The 21009-nt window shown below is 38.6% G+C and overlaps 1 protein-coding gene across 13 annotated transcripts in view; it reads right to left on the bottom strand.

Moving 5' to 3' along the window:
- Positions 1-21009, bottom strand: part of KLF12 (KLF transcription factor 12) — a 427321-nt gene that overhangs the window by 104583 nt on the left and 301729 nt on the right. For all 13 annotated transcript variants that reach the window (XM_073212506.1, XM_073212515.1, XM_073212516.1 and 10 more), the window contains one exon: positions 10516-10651. In XM_073212506.1, coding sequence (XP_073068607.1) covers positions 10516-10651 — 136 coding nt within the window. The remainder of the gene's footprint in view (positions 1-10515; positions 10652-21009) is intronic.

Genomic DNA, 21009 nt, shown 5'->3' with positions numbered 1-21009 from the left:
ATCTGGAAAAGATCTAAGAGCAAAAACGGAAAACATCTGACACACTGAGTTCTCTGGCTTTTCTTCTTGCCACAATCAGCTCAGTTGGGTTCACTGTAATCAGCGTTGAGGGAAGAGACAGGATCCAACTGCTGTCGTATCTTCCGGTCAAGGTTTGCAAAATAAAATGACACAGTACCATTTCAACCTTTGGACAAATTTTTCCTTTTAAAGATTGACAGAAGGTAACTCTAAAAGGGATATTCTTTTGTGTTTGGGGGATGTCAGCACGTATGTTTATAATGAAACACAATTGAGACCACATTTTTCCCAGCAATGCTTTCTTTAAGCAAAATAATAGTAACTGTGAAGTTTATATGAAGACATATATATTCATACATATATTTGTGTTTTACTTTCTCACAATTCAAAATAGTATTGTATGTGATTTACAGAAGTGGAATACCTTTAAGAAAATTCTGAAGAGTACTTGACAGAATTATTTGCCCTTAAATCAGATTACATTTAAAGTAACAATATGCTTTTATTTCATAAAAGTTGTGTTCTTATTGGAGTTCAAGACTCAAAATAGTCTGCTAATTTTACACAGTTATAGTTTGGAAATTGTAAAGCCACCATGTAAAAACAGGAACTGTCTTCATATAAGAATATTGGTTTGTAGTCAACCTGGATTTGAATATGAGCTCTACAAATTACCAGCTGTGGGACCTCTGGGAATAGAGAAAACCTCTCTGGAGTTCTGTTTCTTTATTTGTAGGGTCAAAACAGGATCATAGGGCAAATTATATGAAAACATTAGGAGTTTTCATAGAATCTGCTATAAAGTAGGCTCCCTGTTAACAGGTATTTTGTTTTTCTTCCTCATCTTTAGTACTATTCTCTACTGTAATTTAAAAGACATTACTACAATCATATAGGAGATAAAAGAGGAGACACAGGAGGGGCATTCAAGAAGTACAAAACAAGAAAAATGAAAAACAAAAAAAACAAAACACCCAAGATTTCTGACCCTTCTTGGGTCATTAAATGCAATTTCCTAAATTATAGCAAATAAAAGGAAGCCATAGGATACTAGGTTGCAATGGATAACTTGCTGCCAAACCTGTTCTTTCAAAGATATTTAAGGGAAAATGGATTCACGATAACAATCTTCCTTTCCAGAAATTCGGAGACTGTTTTTCATGAAGAAGAGGGGTACTTCACATGAGCAACAGAATAAAAATAGGTGGAGGAAGACAGTGAAGTGTTTGAATTAGCTTCAGTGTAGCTGACAGGGACCCGTTTAAAAGGATATCCTTTTAATAGGTGCAAGTATTAGGGATGCTAGCCAGAACAAAAAGTTACTAATACTGCTATTTTATGTTGCTTTGTTCTCTTGGAGAGTTGTAATAAAGATCAGAGGGGAGAGACTACTTGGATAAGGTGTGAGTTAAGAGAGTCTCGTGCATTCACCAATTCTCAGAGACAAGGGCACAGCTCCTTAACATGTCTGCTTCCCCTGCCCTCCACTCTGCTTTTTCCCAGCCTCACTCTTACTGAAGGATGCCCTGACATACAGGATGCCCCTGCTATCTGCAAGTAGAGCGTTCTATGAAACCTTTCATCAGCTGAAATGGTGTAAGGCAAAGAAGCAATTCCCATTAGTTTATACGGAAAATATTTTAGTGTTCCCAGATCTCAAAAATTACCTCTCTTCAGCTTTTCTGATGGCTTAGGACAAACTTGCTAATAGATGCACAAAATAAATCAAGATAAAGGACAGATGCTCAAGGACACCATACAAAACTCTGGCAGCTGGAGGCTGAGGTGCTGAGCATGGTTCCCAGGGAAGGAGCTTGGCTGGGCCTCTCTCGCTGCTCTGGGTGGACACTGCCCCTACACCAGCTCTCTGCCAAATGCTGAAAGCTGCTTTCGCTTTTTACCTTTTTTTTCATGGAAGTGAAAATCTCTCCAGATTTCTTTTAGTTAAAGGATACAGGTACTAATGTAGGTCTCTCATAAACACAAAGCAGAGTAACATGAACTTTTGAAAAGTGGGGGCTACCTGTATCTACAACCTTACTTTTTGAGTTTAAGGCTCATTCCTGGTTAAATAGAAATTTCTCTGAGGAGGGTCCTCTGTCAGATATTCATTTACACTTCAGTTTGGAGGTAACTGATTATTCTACTTGCACTAACAAATGAGGCGTATGAATATTTGGTATTAGAGAAAAAAAAGAAAAGGGAGAACAGAAGTGAAAGAAATGAAAGACTCTGAGCAACAACGCCAAACTTTACCTATTTAAAAAAATCATTGTTTTGTCTAAGGTTATAGTTAATTATAATAATTTGCTCTAATCATGTGCCTGAGCCTCTCTTCTTCCAAACACTTATTTCATAATTATGTTTGTCAAGTAGTTAAGGGTAATGACCCTTTTACCACTGGGGGGAAAAAAAACAACAGACCAAAACACAACAGATGTTCTATGAATTGCTGGAAGCTGGCTTTGTCAGAATCACTGAATGCACGGTTTCTGACCTGGACAGTATCTCTACAATTGAAATAAGAGAAGGGTAGAGCCTATCGAGCCTATCAGTGGGTCTCGTGGCCAGTTCTCCCAATTTGTCTGAGTTCACTGATTCTGACCTGATAAATAGGGATCCAATGAATGAATGAAAATAGGTGACATGACTGGTTCAAATGCAGTTCAGGTGCCTTGCTATAAAACCTACATAAATCAAGGTGACTGCAAGTTGCTGTTCTAGCCACCAAACAATGTTCTTTTTTATTTAAAAACAGGAATATGTGAATATTATGGGTGTTGGAGGTGGCGGGGGGGAGGGGGGAGAACAGAATGCAACTCTGGCTAAACAACTTCTCTGCATTTCAAATCAAAGGAAACATTTCTTACAGGAAGACAATAAAATGCATTTTAAAAACCAATAAAATGCACAATACCATTTAGAAAAAAAAATTTATTAGCATATTAAGGTTTTGCTATGTAAATTCACTACTGTCAGTAAAGTACATCACCAATTAAAAATTTAAACTCTAATGATTAGTGCATGAAGCAAGGCTTTGGAGTGTGAATGAGAGCCAAGGAAGAGCTTCAGCTGGAGACACTGATCCTGTGGTGTCTTGATCTGAGGCATCGTGATCTAAGTTGACCTAGCACAGTGCACTGTCCTCCTTTTCTAGGTCAATCTTCCCTAATGCTCTTCCTTCTCATCTTCGTCCTCCTCTTCCTTGACAAGGCCAATGAAATAAGCCGGCCTTTGAACCCTTCCTAAGCCATGACTCCTTTTGCCTTTAACTGCAAAGTCAAGCATGTACTGGTTGCCCAGGGCTCTTAAAATGTGCTCCCTCTACACTGTACGTGAACCTTTGATTTCATCACCTCTCTACCTGCAAGCATTCTTCTCAACCAAACTCTCTTAGGAAAGTTCTACAAGTTCAGGAAATAAATCAACAGGTGTCTTTCAAAATCTTCTCATCTTGTACATGCCAAGGTGGTATTTGATCCTTTTACTATTTACTGCATTATTTTATTGATTACAGAATACCAGGATTTTGTTTATGAGAGAGTTTTCTAGTTAAAAGGTGTCAAGATGCAAAGGCAAAAAGAAAAACAGAAAAATTAATAGTGAAACAGTGATAAACAAGCAGAAATTAAGAGAAGAACAGAATGTTCACAATTCTATACACTGAAAGCTAACTTTGGGTAAACCTAAGTACAGATTTTTAAAAATTCTCTAACAAGGATTATATATGTATTTCTCCAAGAATAAATTTTTCCTCAGTATATTAAGTTTTGAAATATACCTATATTTAAGAGGTCTCTGCAAACCATTCTTCTTGCTTCAACTAGCAGTACTTTAGCACTTCCCAGTGTTTATACATACATACCCCATCTTCCATGATGGTTAATTAACTATAGATGGGTCCTGGCATTCTAGGGCATCCCAGGTGGCAGCTCAGTATTCTTTACTAATCATTTAATGAAAACACATACATGAATAATGAATCTGGCATTTCGCTAGATATACAGACAACATTCTGAACAGTAATAAAGGCAGGTAGATACAAAGTTATACAAAATACTGTGGCTTGAAAATGTTTTTACACAGCAATTCAGAGAGGTTATGTTGAAAATGAAGCTCCACTTTCTGAGGTTTTATGAGCTTCACATTAAAAAACTACTTTAAGGAAACCCATCAGACTATCATCAGACTTCTCAACAGAAACCTTACAATCCAGAGGAGAATGGCATGATATATTCAATGCAATGAAACAGGAGGGCCTTGAACCAAGGATACTGTATCCAGCACGATTATCATTTAAATATGAAGGAGGGATTAAATTCCCAGACAAGCAAAAGTTGAGGGAATTTGCCTCCCACAAAACACCTCTACAGGGTAATGCAGAAGGACTGCTTTAGATGGAAGCACTCCTAAAAAGAGCACAGAACAAAACACACAACATATGAAGAATGGAGGAGGAGGAATAAGAAGGGAGAGAAATAACATCAGACTGTGTTTATAATAGCTCAATAAGCGAGTTAAGTTAGATAGTAAGGAAGTAAAGAAGCTAACCTTGAACCTTGGGTAACCACGAATCTAAAGCTCGCAATGGCAATAAGAACATATCTTTCAATAATCACCCTAAATGTAAATGGACTGAAAGCACCAATCAAAAGACAGAGAGTAATAGAATGGATAAAAAAGCAAGACCCATCCATATGCTGCTTACAATAGAAACACATCAAACCCAAAGACATGCACAGACTAAAAGTCAAGGGATGGAAAAACATATTTCAGGCAAACAACAGAGAGAAGAAAGCAGGGGTTGTAGTACTAGTATCACACAAAATAGACTTCAAAACAAAGAAAGTAACAAGAGATAAAGAAGGACATTACATAATGATTAAGGGCTCAGTCCAGCAAGAGGATATAACCATTCTAAACATATATGCACCCAACACAGGAGCACCAGCATATGTGAAACAAATACTAACAGAACTAAAGGGGGAAATAGAGTGCAATGCATTCATTTTAGGAGACTTCAACACACCACTCACCCCAAAGGATAGATCCACTGGGCAGAAAATAAGTAAGGACACACAGGCACTGAACAACACACTAGAACAGATGGACCTAATAGACATCTATAGAACTCTACATCCAAAAGCAACAAGATATACATTCTTCTCAAGTGCACATGGAACATTCTCCAGAATAGACCACATACTAGCTCACAAAAAGAGCCTCAGTAAATTCCAAAAGATTGAAATCCTACCAACCAATTTTTCAGACCACAAAGGTATAAAACTAGAAATAAATTCTACAAAGAAAACTAAAAGGCTCACAAACACATGGAGGCTTAACAACGTGCTCCTAAATAATCAATGGATCAACGAACAAATTAAAATAGAGATCAAGGAATATATGGAAACAAATGACAACAACAACACTAAGCCCCAACTTCTGTGGGACGCAGTGAAAGCAGTCTTAAAAGGAAAGTATATAGCGATCCAGGCACACTTAAAGAAGGAAGAACAATTCCAAATGAATAGTCTAACATCACAATTATCGAAACTGGAAAAAGAAGAAAAAATGAGGCCTAAAGTCAGCAGAAGGAGGGACATAATAAAGATCAGAGAAGAAATAAATAAAACTGAGAAGAGTAAAACAACAGCAAAAATCATTTGAAACCAAATGCTGGTTCATTGAGAAAATAAACAAAATAGATAAGCCTCTAGCTAAACTTATTAAGAGAAAAAGAGAGTCAACACACATCAACAGAATCAGAAATGAGAATAGAAAAATCACGACAGACTCCACAGAAATGCAAAGAATTATTAAAGACTACTATGAAAACCTATATGCTAACAAGCTGGAAAACCCAGAAGAAATGGACAACTTCCTAGAAAAATACAACCTCACAAGACTGACCTAGGAAGAAACACAAAAGTTAAACAAACCAATTACAAGCAAAGAAACTGAAACAGTAATCAAAAAACAAAACCCCAGGCCAGACGGATTTACCAGATATACAGAGAAGACATAACACCTATTCTCTTTAAAGTTTTCCAAAAAAAAGAAGAGGAGGGAATACTCCCGAACTCATTCTATGAAGCCAACATCACCCTAATACCAGAACCAGGCAAAGACCCCACTGAGAAAGACAACTACAGACCAATATCCCTGATGAACGTAGATGCAAAAATACTCAACAAAATATTAGCAAACCGAATTCAAAAATACATCAAAAGGATCATACACCATGACCAAGTGGGATTCATCCCAGGGATGCAAGGATGGTACAACATTCGAAAGTCCATCAACATCATCCACCACATCCACAAAAAGAAGAACAAAAACCACATGATCATCTCCATAGATGCTGAAAAAGCATTCGACAAAATTCAACATCCATTCACGATAAGAACTCTCAACAAAATGGGCATAGAGGGCAAGTACCTCAACATAATAAAGGCCATATATGATAAACCCACAGCTAACATCATACTGAACAGTGAGACGCTGAAAGCTTTTCCTCTGAGATTGGGAACAAGACAGGGATGCCCACTCTCCCCACTGTTATTCAACATAGTACTGGAGGTCCCAGCCACGGCAATTAGACAAAACAAAGAAATACAAGGAATCCAGATTGGTAAAGAAGAAGTTAAACTGTCACTATTTGCAGATGACATAATATTGTACATAAATACCCCTAAAGACTCCACTCCAAAACTACTAGAACTGATATTGGAATACAGCAAAGATGCAGGATACAAAATTAACACACAGAAATCTGTGGCTTTCCTATACACTAACAATGAACAAATAGAAAGAGAAATCAAGAAAACAATTCCATTCACAATAGCATCAAAAAAGAATAAAATACCTAGGAATAAACCTAACCAAGGAAGTGAAAGACCTATACCCTGAAAACTATAAGACACTCTTAAGAGAAATTAAAGAGGATACTAACAAATGGAAACTCATCCCATGCTCCTGGCTAGGAAGAATTAATATCGTCAAAATGGCCATCCTGCCCAAAGCAATATACAGATTCAATGCAATCCCTATCAAATTACCAACAGCATTCTTCAATGAACTGGAACAAATAGTTCAAAAATTCATATGGAAACACCAAAGACCCCGAATAGCCAAAGCAATCCTGAGAAGGAAGAATAAAGTGGGGAGGATCTTACTCCCCAACTTCAAGCTCTACTACAAAGCCACAGTAATCAAGACAGTTTGGTACTGGCACAAGAACAGAGCCGCAGACCAGTGGAACAGAATAGAGACTCCAGACATTAACCCAAACATATATGGTCAATTAATATACGATAAAGGAGCAATGGACATACAGTGGGGAAATGACAGTCTCTTCAACAGATGGTGCTGGCAAAACTGGACAGCTACATGTAAGAGAATGAAACTGGATCACTGTCTAACCCCATACACAAAAGTAAATTCGAAATGGATTAAAGACCTGAATGTAATTCATGAAACCATAAAACTCTTAGGAAAAAACATAGGCAAAAATCTCTTAGACATAAACATGAGTGACCTCTTCTTGAACATATCTCCCTGGGCAAGGAAAACAAAAGCAAAAATGAACAAGTGGGACTATATTAAACTGAAAAGCTTCTGTACAGCAAAAGACACCATCAATAGAACAAAAAGGTATCCTACAGTATGGGAGAATATATTTGTAAATGACAGATCCGATAAAGACTTGACGTCCAAAATATATAAAGAGCTCACCCACCTCAACAAACAAAAACCAAATAATCCAATTAAAAAATGGGCAGAGGAACTGAACAGATAGTTCTCTAAAGAAGAAATTCAGATGGCCAACAGACACATGAAAAGATGCTCCACATCGCTTGTTATCAGAGAAATGCAAATTAAAACCACAATGAGATATCACCTCACACCAGTAAGGATGGCTGCCATCCAAAAGACAAACAACAACAAATGTTGGCAAGGTTGTGGAGAAAGGGAATTCCACTCCTAGGAATTTACCCTAAGAATGCAGCACTCCAGTTTGAAAAAGACATATGCACCCCTATGTTTATCGCTGCACTATTTACAATAGCCAAGAAATGGAAGCAACCTAAATGTCCATCAGTAGATGAATGGATAAAGAAGATGTGGTACATATACACAATGGAATATTACTCAGCCATAAGAAAAAAACAGATCTTACCATTTGCAGCAACATGGATGAAGCTAGAGGGTATTATGCTCAGTGAAATAAGCCAGGCAGAGAAAGACAAGTACCAAATGATTTCACTCATATGTGGAGTATAAGAACAAAGGAAAACTGAAGGTACAAAACAGCATCAGAATCACAGAACCTACGAATAGACTAATAGTTTCCAAAGGGAAAGGGACTCGGGAGGATGGGGGGGAAGGGAGGGATTAGGGTGTGGAAAAAGAAAGAGGGCATTACGATTAGCATGTATAGTGTGTGGGGGAGTACAGGGAGGGCTGTGCAACACAGAGCAGACAAGTAGTGATTTTACAGCATCTTACTACTCTGATGGACAATGATTTTGAAGGGGTACGTGGGAGGGACTTGGTGAAGGGGGAAGCCTAGTAAACATAATGTTCTTCATGTAATTGTAGATTAATGATACCAAAATAAAAAAATTAAAAAAAAAACTTTAAGCACATACTATTAAACACACAAAAATGGTTATGTTTAAGAAGTTAGTATCATTATTCGCTAAGTCCCAAATGGAGTAAATATACTTTAGATTTTAGTAATCACAGATCTAAGCTCTAGAGTTTGAATAAAAAGAAACACATACATAACTATAAACACACATATACACACAATTTTATATTTATTATAATGATGCAGGAAAATGATATGATTAATGTATCTATGCAACTTATTATTCATTGGCATACCACAATTTCCAATACAGTTTCAGTAACCCCTTTCATTCACTGCTTATCATGGCTCAAGTTAACATTTTATTTGGAGAAATGGAGTTACCACAAATAGCTATTTGAACAAATGCAAGAAAAATGTTTTATAGGTGATCAAGTGAAGAGTATTGTAACCAGATATTATAGTCATGCTTAGAAAAGTATCTTATTTTGGAGTTAGAAGTCCAAAATTTTGTCTTATTACCATTCATCTTAAGAGTTTGGACAGATCATTTAACTTCTCTGATCCTCAGTGTCTTCATTTGTACAATAAGAATAGTGATACTTGTAATATTTCTATTTCCTAGCTTTCATACAGTTACACTGCACACTATCACTATTACTATTACCACTACTTATAATACTAATTCCACCACTGAATGAAGGCTTCTATGTGCCAAAACCCTGTGACTTGTTTTTTATACTTTATAACTCTATCACACCCCCACAGCAGTCCTGTAAGATAAGTATTCTAATTTTCTTATACAGAAGAAGAAAATACCTCAGTGTAGCTAAGCAACTGGCCAAAAGTCACATAGCTATTAAGAGCTTGAGTGAAAATCTGAATCGGGTCTTTCTGACTCCAAATTTCATTTCAGACCCACAATATCCTGTTTCCTCTAATATATCATATGTTTACATATATATATATATATATATATACATATGTATAATGTTAATATGTAATATATATTAACTACACAACATATTTTCCATATGACATAATATTCATTTTATACACACACACATACATATACATATGCTTAAATTCTAAAATGTCATACTCATGTTGAAGTTTTTTTCTTTAATTTCAAGGCCTAATGCATGGAATAGAGTAGGTGCTTAGAGTTTAGGAAAAAGAAATTAATATGTCAGAGATAAGTAAGATCATTTTGAGTAATCTGCTAATTTGCTTGTGCATCAACAATAACAGAGGCTATGTAAATCCTACTTTTACTTAAGATGATCTTGTTCAAATTATTCCAGAGAAAAAATATTATGGACTAAGCAAAGTTTCAAGTCTAGATACAGAATTGACAATGAGGGAAAAGCAACTATTTTCAATAAACAAGAGCTAAAAAATAACCTTACGGTTTAATGAAGAGAGAAAAAATCTTTAAAAATTACATATGATTCTTATTTTTCAAAGTGGTTAACATACTATCTCCCAAATTTAAAATTTCAAAAAAGCTATCTTGTACTTTTGCATCAAAACAAGGTAATACTTGCCATATTTTCTCTTGATTGTTGTATATAAATATTAACAATGATGATGATAATTGGATAGTGGCATGCAAAAAGAACACTATATTTTTTTCATAGTTTATGAGAAAGGGCAGGAGGTATTAGAAAAGATGCACAGAAGTCTTTTCTAATCAAGACACAAATTTCCAACTATGTAAAAACACTCCGTGCTATCCCTTAATCACCTCCCAAAGAATATAAGGCTGAATGGAAAGATGCTGACACGAGGGCCAGTTCAGAGCTAACATGACACGTCTTGGGAACAGGAGACGCTGCTGTTTCCATTATCCCCTGAACACCTTGGCAATTCTTATTTCATCCTGAGAATGTGATACTTACTCTTGTACTGCTCTGGCTATGGAAAGGGCCGTGGATCCAGTTTCATTAACGCTATCTAAGGTCACATTTGGCAGGTCATCATCATCACTGTCACTTTTACTTTGTCTGGGAGATAGGCCTCGAGGGTCCATTTGTGCTGGGAAAAAAAGGCATATATAATGAATTAAAATCAGTGTGCAGAAAGTTAACCTCGTCCTGGACCGACATCATGCACAGAATGTCTCTTCTGTGTATATCACACATGTGGAATTCTCTAGAAGTCCCAGGAATTAGTGAAAGCAACATACTTAATGGACTGAGCACTTACTGACTCTTTCCTCTTGTTCACTTGATTTTCAAAACCCTCATCAGCTCTCAGTAGTTTCAGGGTATGATGGTAGAATAAAACTATAAAATCCATACTACTACTAACTGCTGGTTAGTCAGAAGCTGATTAGGTAGTTCACGAGTTACTGTTCAGCCTTCTGGCTTCTCCTTGTTTCTGCCACAGAGCTCTGGCCATTTCACTGCTCATTAGCACTTTCCCTGGAAGGTAGAGCGCATGAGGGCAGGGAGATTTTATTTGCTTATAGCTCTTGTACTAAGCTTAAAGAAGAACAACGTTTATAAGCCTAACATAAAATTTTAGGCATTTTTCATACTTCAATGAATCATTGTCTCACAGTTCATTACTACTCTAAGTGGAGTGCAGAAAAATGACCCAAGTGGTAGCATTTTAAATATGTCTGTATGTGCTAGAAAGTGCTCTTTGTCTCCATCCTGATTTCATTTTTCAAAAATGCATTTCGAGATTTGATTCTCCTCCCATTGTGAACTTGCCAAAGCCAAGAAATAACCCGCTGTTCTGACCCCTGATGACTGGGACCATCATATCCTTTCAAATGAGAGGATTATCATCAACATTTAATATGTTAACACATATTTAAAAAAATTAAATTTGATTTCTACTTGCTCGAATGAACAGCTTTGGCAACCACCACCTAGGATTTCCACCAGCCCTCACCTCCAGCATGAAATAAGCACACCTTCTAAATTAAAAATACCGCACTAGCTACAAAATTGCATTGTTAAAATATACAACTTCAACCCCAGTCAGTTCCAACCAGACTGCTGCTTCTCAAACCTTGCCTACGTGAGATTCCTAAAACCACCACTGCTAGCAAAAGCACAGTGTGCTTAAAATCATGATTACCTGACATTTGGGTACTTACAATTGCACTTTTTTCCCAACTCTTTTATTTTTGTGTGTTACTATGCATTGTACGTTAGGTAGGACCACAAGGAAATATTGATACTTCACCATTTTTTACTCACAAAAAGATACTTTCTCATGATTCTACCCAATATTTACAATATGACCGGAAAAACTATGCCTAGCAAGTTTCAACCTATTTCTAACTAAACTTTGCTAGGAAGAAACTTGTATCTGTTAAACCTAGTGCCCTAGTGTATTTGACATTCATTCTGTTTGCAAGTATAAACATACCAAAATGCATTTTGTACAGTGGAAATGCTTCGCTGAATTAAAGGGAAAATAATGCAAATAGCCTAAAGCAGTGGTCCTCAAACAAGGGCAAATCTCCCCCATGAGGCATTTGGTAATGTCTGGAGACATTCTGGTTTGTCACAACTTAAGGGAGGAGGATGCTACTGGCATCTGGTGGGCAGTAACTAAGGATGGTTCTAGACATCCCACAATGCACAGGATAGTCAGTCCCCAACAACAAGAACTAACTAGTTTAATATGTCGATAGGACCTAGGTTTGAGAAACTTTGATGTAGAGATTTAAGTTTGGACATACTAAGGTGTTGTACCTCTTAACTTTCAACTGCATAACTATGTTCTAGTTTTAAAGTCACTAGCACAGAAATTATATATTGGATCATCCATATTTTTTGGCCCTGTCCCAAATAAAACTGGTCACTGTCATGTGACTCAGCACTCACAACATCCTTGAACACAACATATAATTCTCAAGTGCTAGGAATTATACAGTGACACAAAATTTCCACCTGTTCTCTAGAAAAGACTCTATAGAAGAGGGATGTTGGAGAAACTCTTTGTCCAGGAAAGGAACCAATTGCACAACCATTTAATAACAGAGAGCTAAGTAAGTATTTATTCACTGAAGGCACCACCATATCATTTAAGATTTATTTTGGCTGCAGGGAACAGAAACCGGCTCAGGATAACTTATATTAAATGGAATGTACTGGGAAGATACAGAGCAGCTCACAGAATGGAAGATAAAGATGAGCAAACAGCACTGAATTAATACAGGACCCAGAGATAAAATAGGCATTTCAACCAGAAATCCATAGATAGTTTCTTTTTTGAGAAAATCTTGTATTAGTATGATTCATTTAATATTCATTCATAACTACTCAAATTCAGCCAAGAAAATGAGTATCAGACCTATCTGAGCTTCCAAATCACATACTGTGTGGTGTTACACATGCCAGTAAACATCAACAATTTAACATTTAAGGTTGTGGAAACATCATGTATTAAGACTCCATTGCCAAGATATCCAGTTAACAAACAGTTAAAGAACTGATAATATTCCAGCAGTCTCATTTTGTTGAAGACCACTAGACCTGTCATAGGTAAAGAAATACAACACAAGGAACATATCAGCAGTTAACTAATAAGCAATCTGGCTCTCAGAGTAAAGTCTAACTATACGAAAGATGCCAGATAACTGGTGTTCCGAGCTGATCATCTATGTTATGTTTGTATCTTAATGAAAGTTTAAAATATGTTAAATATGATATCTTTTCTTGATGTACTTTTCAGGAACATCATAATTGAGGATTTCTTTCCAATATTTTCAATAAATATTATGAAATACATCTGCTACCATCATGCTGGGAAACTTTTTACCCATACCTTCAGCCAAGCCGAGGGAGTAATTAGAAAGGCTTTTTTAAAATCTGCATTGCTGAGTAGGTCAGATGATTAGCTTATCTACATACTTGCATAATTCCACTCTATTTTTATTAAATGTGGGAGAGGAACATCTACCCTGGTTAACCTCTATTAGTCTTTGAGTTTCTCAGCTCATTTAGGAAGTGCTGATTCTCCAGGACATCCACTCAGAGAAATGGGAAAGTTACCTGACCGACAGAACCAAAACTGTATCTACTTCCCCGAAGAAGAAAGCAGAAGATAAACTGGAAGCATTAGAAAATAATTTACATATGAGATTTTGTTCCCCTTTTCCTTAATTAAGGTGTCATTGATATACAATCTTCTGAAGGTTTAACAGGAGCAACATTGTGGTTACTACATTCACCCATATTATCAAGTCCCCTCCACCCCCCACTGCATTCCATTGCAGTCACTGTCCATCAGCGTAGTAAGATGCTACAGAGTCACTAGTTTTCTCTCTCCCATACTGCCTTCCCCATGACCCCCCTATAGTTTGTGCAATAATCAGAATGCTCTTTGATCCCTTTCTCCCTCCCTCCCTTCCCCAGCCCTCCTCTTTGGTAACTGCTAATCCCTTGGAGTCTGTGATTCTGCTGCTGTTTTGTTCCTGCAGTTTTTGCTTTGTTGTTATACTCCACAGATGAGTGAAATCATCTGGTACTTGTCTTTCTCTGCCTGGCTTATTTCACTGAGCATAATATCCTCTAGCCCCAACCATGTTGCTGCAAATGGTAGGATTTGTTTTCTTCTTATGGATGAATAATATTCCATTGTGTATATATACCACATCTTCTTCATCCATTCATCTACTGATGGACACTTAGGTTGCTTCCATCTCTTGGCTATTGTAAATAGTGCTGCAATAAACATAGAGGTGCATATGTTGTTTTCAAAATGGGCTCCTGCATTCTTAGGGTAAACTCCTAGGAGTGCAATTCCTGGTTCAAATGGTATTTCTATTTTTAGTGTCTTGAAGAACCTCCATATTGCTTTCCACAATGGCTGCACCAATTTACATTCCCACCAGCAGTGTAGGAGGGTTCCCCCTTTCTCCACATCCTCACCAGCATTTGTTGTTCCTTGTCTATTGGATGTTGGCCATCCTAACTGGTATAAGGTGATATACCTTTATTTGCATTTTCCTGGTAATTAGCGATGTGGAACATTTTTTCATGTGCCTGTTGGCCATCTGAATTTCTTCTTTGGAGAAGTATCTGTTCAGAACCTCCACCTATTTTTTAATTGGGTTATTTGTTTTTTGGGTGTTGAGGTATGTGAGTTCTTTATATATTCTGGATGCCAAACCTTTGTCAGATAAGTCATTTACAAATATATTCTTCCATACTTTAGGATGCCTTTTTGTTCTACTGATGGTGTCCTTTGCCGTACAGAAGCCTTTTAGTTTGATGTAGTCCCATTTGTTCATTTTTGCTTTTGTTTCCCTTGCCTGAGGAGATGCATTCATAAAAAAGTTGCTCATGTTTATATTCAGGAGATTTTTGCCAGTGTTTTCTTCTAAGAGTTTTATGGTTTCATGACTTACATTCAGGTCTTTGATCCATTTTGAGTTTACTTTTGTGTATGGAGTTAGCAATCCAGGTTTCATTCTCTTACATGTAGCTGTCCAGGTTTGCCAAAAAGATTTGTTGAAAAGGCTGTCATTTCCCCACTGTATATCCAGGCTCCTTTATTGTATATCAATTTATCATATATGCTCGGGTTTTTCTGGGCTCTCTATTCTGTTCCATTGATCTATGTATCTGTTCTTGTGTCAGCACCAAGTTGTCTTGATTACTGTGGCTTTCTGGCAGAGCTTGAAGTTGGGGAGCATAATCTCCCCAGGTTTATTCTTCCTTCTCAGGGTTGCTTTGGTGATTTGGGGTCTTACTTGGTTCCATATGAATTTTGGAATTATTTGTTCTAGTTCATTGAAGAATGCTGTTGGTATTTTGATAGGAATTGCATTGAATCTGTAGATTGCTTTAGATAGGATGGCCATTTTGATAATATTAATTCTTCCTATCCATGAGCACAGGATGTATTTCCATTTATTGGTGTCTTCTTTAATTTCTCTCATGAGTGTCTTATAGTTTTCAAGGTATAGGTCTTTCACTTCCTTGGTTAGGTTTATTCTCGGGCATTTTATTCTTTTTAATGCAATTGTAAATGGAATTGTTTTCCTGATTTCTCTTTCTGCTAGTTCGTTGTTAGTACATAAGGATGCAACAGATTTCTGTGTATTAATTTTGTATCCTGCAACTTTGCTGAGAGATTTGTTCCTCTTAAATGAAAAAGTGATCAGAGGGTTTGGGTATCCCGGCTCCTTGCTGCTGGTGTCATTTCGTCAAGTTGGAGGCATTGTAAAACATGTAGATAGAATCTCTGGGAAGATAACTGCAGAATCCCAGAACCTGAACTGAACCTATGTATTCTGACTCTTCCACCCACAGTAAAGTGTTGCTGTAAAGATGCCCCCAATAAATCATGTCTCAATACCCTTGTGCAGCTGTCACTCATAATGACTCTGGACTTGGCTGACTTGATGCGGCCAACAGGACATTTGCAAATATGATACAAGCAGAGGCTTGAAAAGCACTTACACACTGACTTTCTGCCCAATCTGGTGTTGTTTTTTGGAACCTAGCCACCCAAGTGAAGAAGCCCAGGAAAGCCTAGAAGCAACATGCTGCTCTGCTGGCAGCTGATGCCAACGGATGCAAGTGAGCCATTTTAGGAAGACCGGCCACATTCTAGCCACCAGATGACTGGAGCCATAAAAGTGACCCTAGGTGAGACTAGCAGTGAGGACTGCCAGGCCAAAGCCGGCCCCAATTTTTGACTCACAGAACTGTGGAGCAAATAAAATAATTGCTATTTCAATATACTACATGCAAGAATATATAAACCAGTGCACTGTGTCACCCTCCCATTTCCTTTCAGAGATTTCCTGGCAATGATGTGGAAAACTGCCAAAGTTACACTCAGCCTACCTCCTCCTCTCTGTTCTCCAAGAGGCAAGCTGGTCTTTAGATGCCTAAGTTTAAGTGGGCTATTAATATAAAAAAAGGAAAGGAAATGCACATATTACATTCTACATTATTTATTTCCCAATCCAAAATACTGAAAATGTATTCGCAGGTGTTTTGGGTTTAGCGGCATTTCCTTTGATTCCTGGCCTGCCTCAGGAAGGCTTCTGTTGAAGGTGGCAGAAGTTGGCATTACTGCTGAGGTGAACAGAGCTCTTCTACCCCTTTTCCCAAGCTCACAGTTGATAGGAGGCTCATATCCTCCCAGGCATGTGGTTACCCAAAGCTGTATCTCATATATTTGCATCTCCTCAACTAATTTAAACTTTACACTTCCCTCCACATAATAGTGGACTGACAAGAGACACAGAGGCATCAATGTTCATTATCACTTCCCCCACCTCAGCCTACATGCCATCAAGATTAAATGCTCTTCGAATTTCCTTAGAAATAAATTGGCCCATTGTTTAAGTCATCATATTAAATGTATCCAACAATCTATGAGCATATACTGAAACTTAGAGACTAACATTTCCTAACCGGGATGAATCTACATAAGGAATTACTCAGGCATGCATGCAGACGGAAGGGGTGAGAGGTAGCGGGGGCAGGGCTGCCGCCTCTTTCCCCTCTTTCAACCACTGAGAGGCTCCCGGCCACCTGCCCTCACTGTTCCCCCTGCCAAGGCTGAGGCACGTGCCAGTCAGAGAGACCAGGGGCTGCTGCTTCCCACTAGAATGAGGGCAGTGGGAGCAGGGGGAGGGGCTGGCGGGGAGACAGGCAGGACATCACAGCGTATATAGCGTTACAGGGTAGAGGACTCCTCTTCCAACACCTTCCATGCAGGAACTGCTCCCAGAAGGACAGCTGAAGTGTTTCTTCAGAAGGAAAACCTAGCTCTTGCTTCAGAGAACATGGGTGTGGCTTCTGGCCCAGTCACCTGCAGCTCTCTGACCTTGGGCAATTGATTTCCAACCTCTAATCCTGTTTCTTCTCCTGCCATTGCTGTTTTGAGGTAAATGAAATAATACATGCGAAGTCTTTAGCGCCCTGCTTGGCCTGGCACTTGGCAGTGTTTTGTCTTACCCTGACCTTTTCGTACCATCCTTTGTATAACACTGTTTCTAAATCCCTCACCATCTCCTGGATTATTCAAACCAGGTAGCTTTCTTTTTAAATGTACCCAACCTGAAAATACCACTAGAAAGGCAGAATATATGCTGGATAATATAGATAACCACTTCTTCCTTTTCTATACTACACACCTGACCCACATTCACTTATGGACCCAGTCAACAGATATTTATTGGGTGCCTATGAAGAGCCAAGCGCTCCTCTGGATGCTGTGGAAGGAGCAGTGGGTGAGGCAGACCATTTGTGCTTTCACACTGGGTGGCGAGACAGGTAACAAAAAATAATTAAGGAAAACACATACTCTGTCAGATAATAAAAGTGCCATAGAGAAAAATAGAGCAGAGAAGCAGGATGCGAGCAGCGCTAAGAGGCAGGTGGACAGTTTTAGAGAGGGTGTCCAGGAAGGCCTCGTGGAGAGACAACATCTGAGCAAGGGCCTGAGGGGTTGAGGGAGGCCTGCAGAGATGGGGTTATTTCTGGGGGAGGGCATTCAAGGTAATGGAAACAACAGGCGCATAGGCCACGAGGTGGGAGCAGGTTATGTGCCATAGGACCTACAAAGAGTCTCTTGCAGGGGCTGAGAAAGCACGAGCAAAGAGGATGGGGAGAGAGTGGCAAGGGAAGCCACTGGAGGGCCCTGAGGCAGAAGACAGGCATGATCCCTCTTATGTCATTCGGTGAGGGCCATCCTGGCTATATGGAGATCCAGCTAGAAACACATGCATGAGGATTATCAGTGATATTAATATTAATATTCCCTAAAACCCACACTAGTTTTTTTTTTCCCCCTTTGGCCACCTCATGTTGCTGGCACATACGGTCAATTAAAATCAAACCTTTATCACCTGAAGGCCTATGCACATGCTCTCCATGATATATCTCCATGATTGTACATGATTGTACAACTGTGACCTCATATGGTTTCAGAATATCAGTTGTTCAAATATATGCCTTATTTTTCTAGCACATATCAAGATACATGACGAAAGAAAAATTCATTAGTGTCTTGTCAATGGGTTTCAGCCCCAGGCAAGTTCGCTATGGATTCAATGTGACCAAAGAAATTGGCAGCAAAATGTTCTTGGGGTGAAAGGGTTATACCCAACTTTATTTCCAGGTGGCAGGTCAGTTACTAAAATGGCATTCACTCAGAGCGAGTCTACAGGCAGCAAGCCGGTCTCTGCCTCTGGGCCCCTCTGTCTGCACAGCTGTCCTCTGGGCCTCTCTGCACAGTCATCCCACACAGCCATACTCTGGGCCCCTCTGTCCACACAGTTGTCCCACACAGCCATCCTCTGGGCCTCTCTGCACAGTCATCCCACACAGCTGTCCTCTGGGCCTCTGTCCTTGGCTCTGCCACCACTCCAGCCTCTGCTCTGCTCTCCTGCAGCCTTGCAGCCCTGCCACTGTGTCATGCCCAGAGCACTGGGCGGAGCTCTTTATATAGAGTCAACAGCCATGTATTTGCCCACAGGTGTGCAGTGAGCTAGTCAACCAGGGCCAGGTGAGAATCCTGGCCACAGGAACTCTCATTTTATCAACAATTAGTTGATAAAGTTTGACTCACTGTGTGGTGAACTCCAAGACTACAACCAGTTCTCCAGGGTCCCACTCTACAAACTGATGTTTCAACTATGCTCTGTTTCTTACTTTCTTTACTTTTGCTACTGCTAATGAAACTGTATGCCTCTACACAGCAGCAACTGTGATTGGCTATCTAAGCCTAAATAAGATTTAAAAATTCATTAATTATGTAAATCCTGGGATGCTGGTACTCTGTAGATATAATATGCAATTTATTCATTTTTTTCCCAATTCCTTTCTGCATACTTGACAGTGTAATGGCTGTTGCTTCCATTATATTAAAAAACAACCTCATAATGTTCTTGTAATTCCCTAGTGCATGGTCATGTCTTACCTATAATGTCACTGGGCCTCTCTACAGCTTTCAAGATTGTTGGTTATCTTTTTTTTTTCACTTTCACTTCTGGCCTTTTCCTATAATTCTCTCTTACCCTGGTTTTGGGGATGAGCACACTAAGAACTGTGGCCTGGACACCTGCTTTTGTAAATAAAGTCTTCTTCAACCATGTTCATTTATTGCGCCTCTGGCTGCTTTAGTGCTACAATGGCAGGATTAAATCGTTGTCACCGAATCCTGTGGCTTACCATAAAATATCTTAAGACCCTCTGGAGGAAGCCTCTGCTGAATCTGTTGTACACTATTTAGTTCTCTTGAGTCGGTATCCTGCCCCTGCACCCCTCTCTGTGTCTGTCTCTCCTCGTTCTGCAAACATTTAAATGTCCATTTTCTCCCTAAGGTTCCACAACCTACCTTCTTTCTGCCTCTTTATATTGGCAAGTTTCTCAATGATTCCACAGGATTCCATAAATTCTATGATTTCAATTACTGGATCAGAGGACATGAATACCAAATCTACGCTCCCAAATACCAAATCTACATTTTCATTTTGCCCCCTTATTAAATCCGTTGTTACTGCTTTTACTTCACAATTTTTCTGAAGCCCCTTCCTTTCGTTTCATAGTGCTTCTCAATGAACTTTCTGAAAGTACTCCTGCCTACATTCATCACATAGAGCATTTCACTGTGCTGAACGCAGGCCTTTCCACAAAACAGTGTTGAGTTTTTCCCACCACCTAACAAATAAGGTTCCACAGCCTTCCTAACCACCCCACAATTCACTTTTCATTTGGAACTCTTACGAGTCTTACCTCCTCAAAGCCCCTCAATACAGCTGTGTCTGACTATTCCCTTCCACCCACAGTTCAGTCAACAAAAACCTACCCTTCCTACAGAATGGTGCCTTCTTTATGACCTTCCTTTCATTTTCTAATGAATTGCAATCTCTCCTATAAAAAAATACCGCATTTTATATTTACGTATTTTTATAACACTCTTTGCACTTTCCATTTTGAATTATACTTAAACATACTTATTTTGCATCCCTTATTATTCTATCTACTTTTTGAGAGAGAGTATATTGATTATACTCTCTTGTACACAATACAAGTAATATTAACTTCACAATCACAATGTTAAGTTGGTCACGGGGACAGTAGTACAGCATGGAGAATATAGTCAATGATTCTGTAGCATCTTTCTATGATGCAGGACAGTAACCACACTAGAGGGGGTGAGGATTTAATAATAGGGGTAACTGTTGAGCCACTGTGTTGTATATCTGAAACCAACATAAGATTGTTCATCAATGATACTTTAGTAAGAAAAAAGTAATATTAACTGATGAAGACAATGGTAATAAATGCGGGTCTCTACAGTGGTTCCCAGTTGGCAAAAGATTCTGCAATGTATGAGAAACATGTTTATTTCACATTTTATTTTAAAAATTACATTCTGGCTTATACTCTAATATTAACATT

This window comes from Manis javanica, chromosome 9 (genome assembly GCF_040802235.1).
Source record: "Manis javanica isolate MJ-LG chromosome 9, MJ_LKY, whole genome shotgun sequence".
Classification (NCBI taxonomy): Eukaryota; Metazoa; Chordata; class Mammalia; order Pholidota; family Manidae; genus Manis; species Manis javanica.
This window is presented reverse-complemented; position numbering and strand designations above follow the sequence as displayed.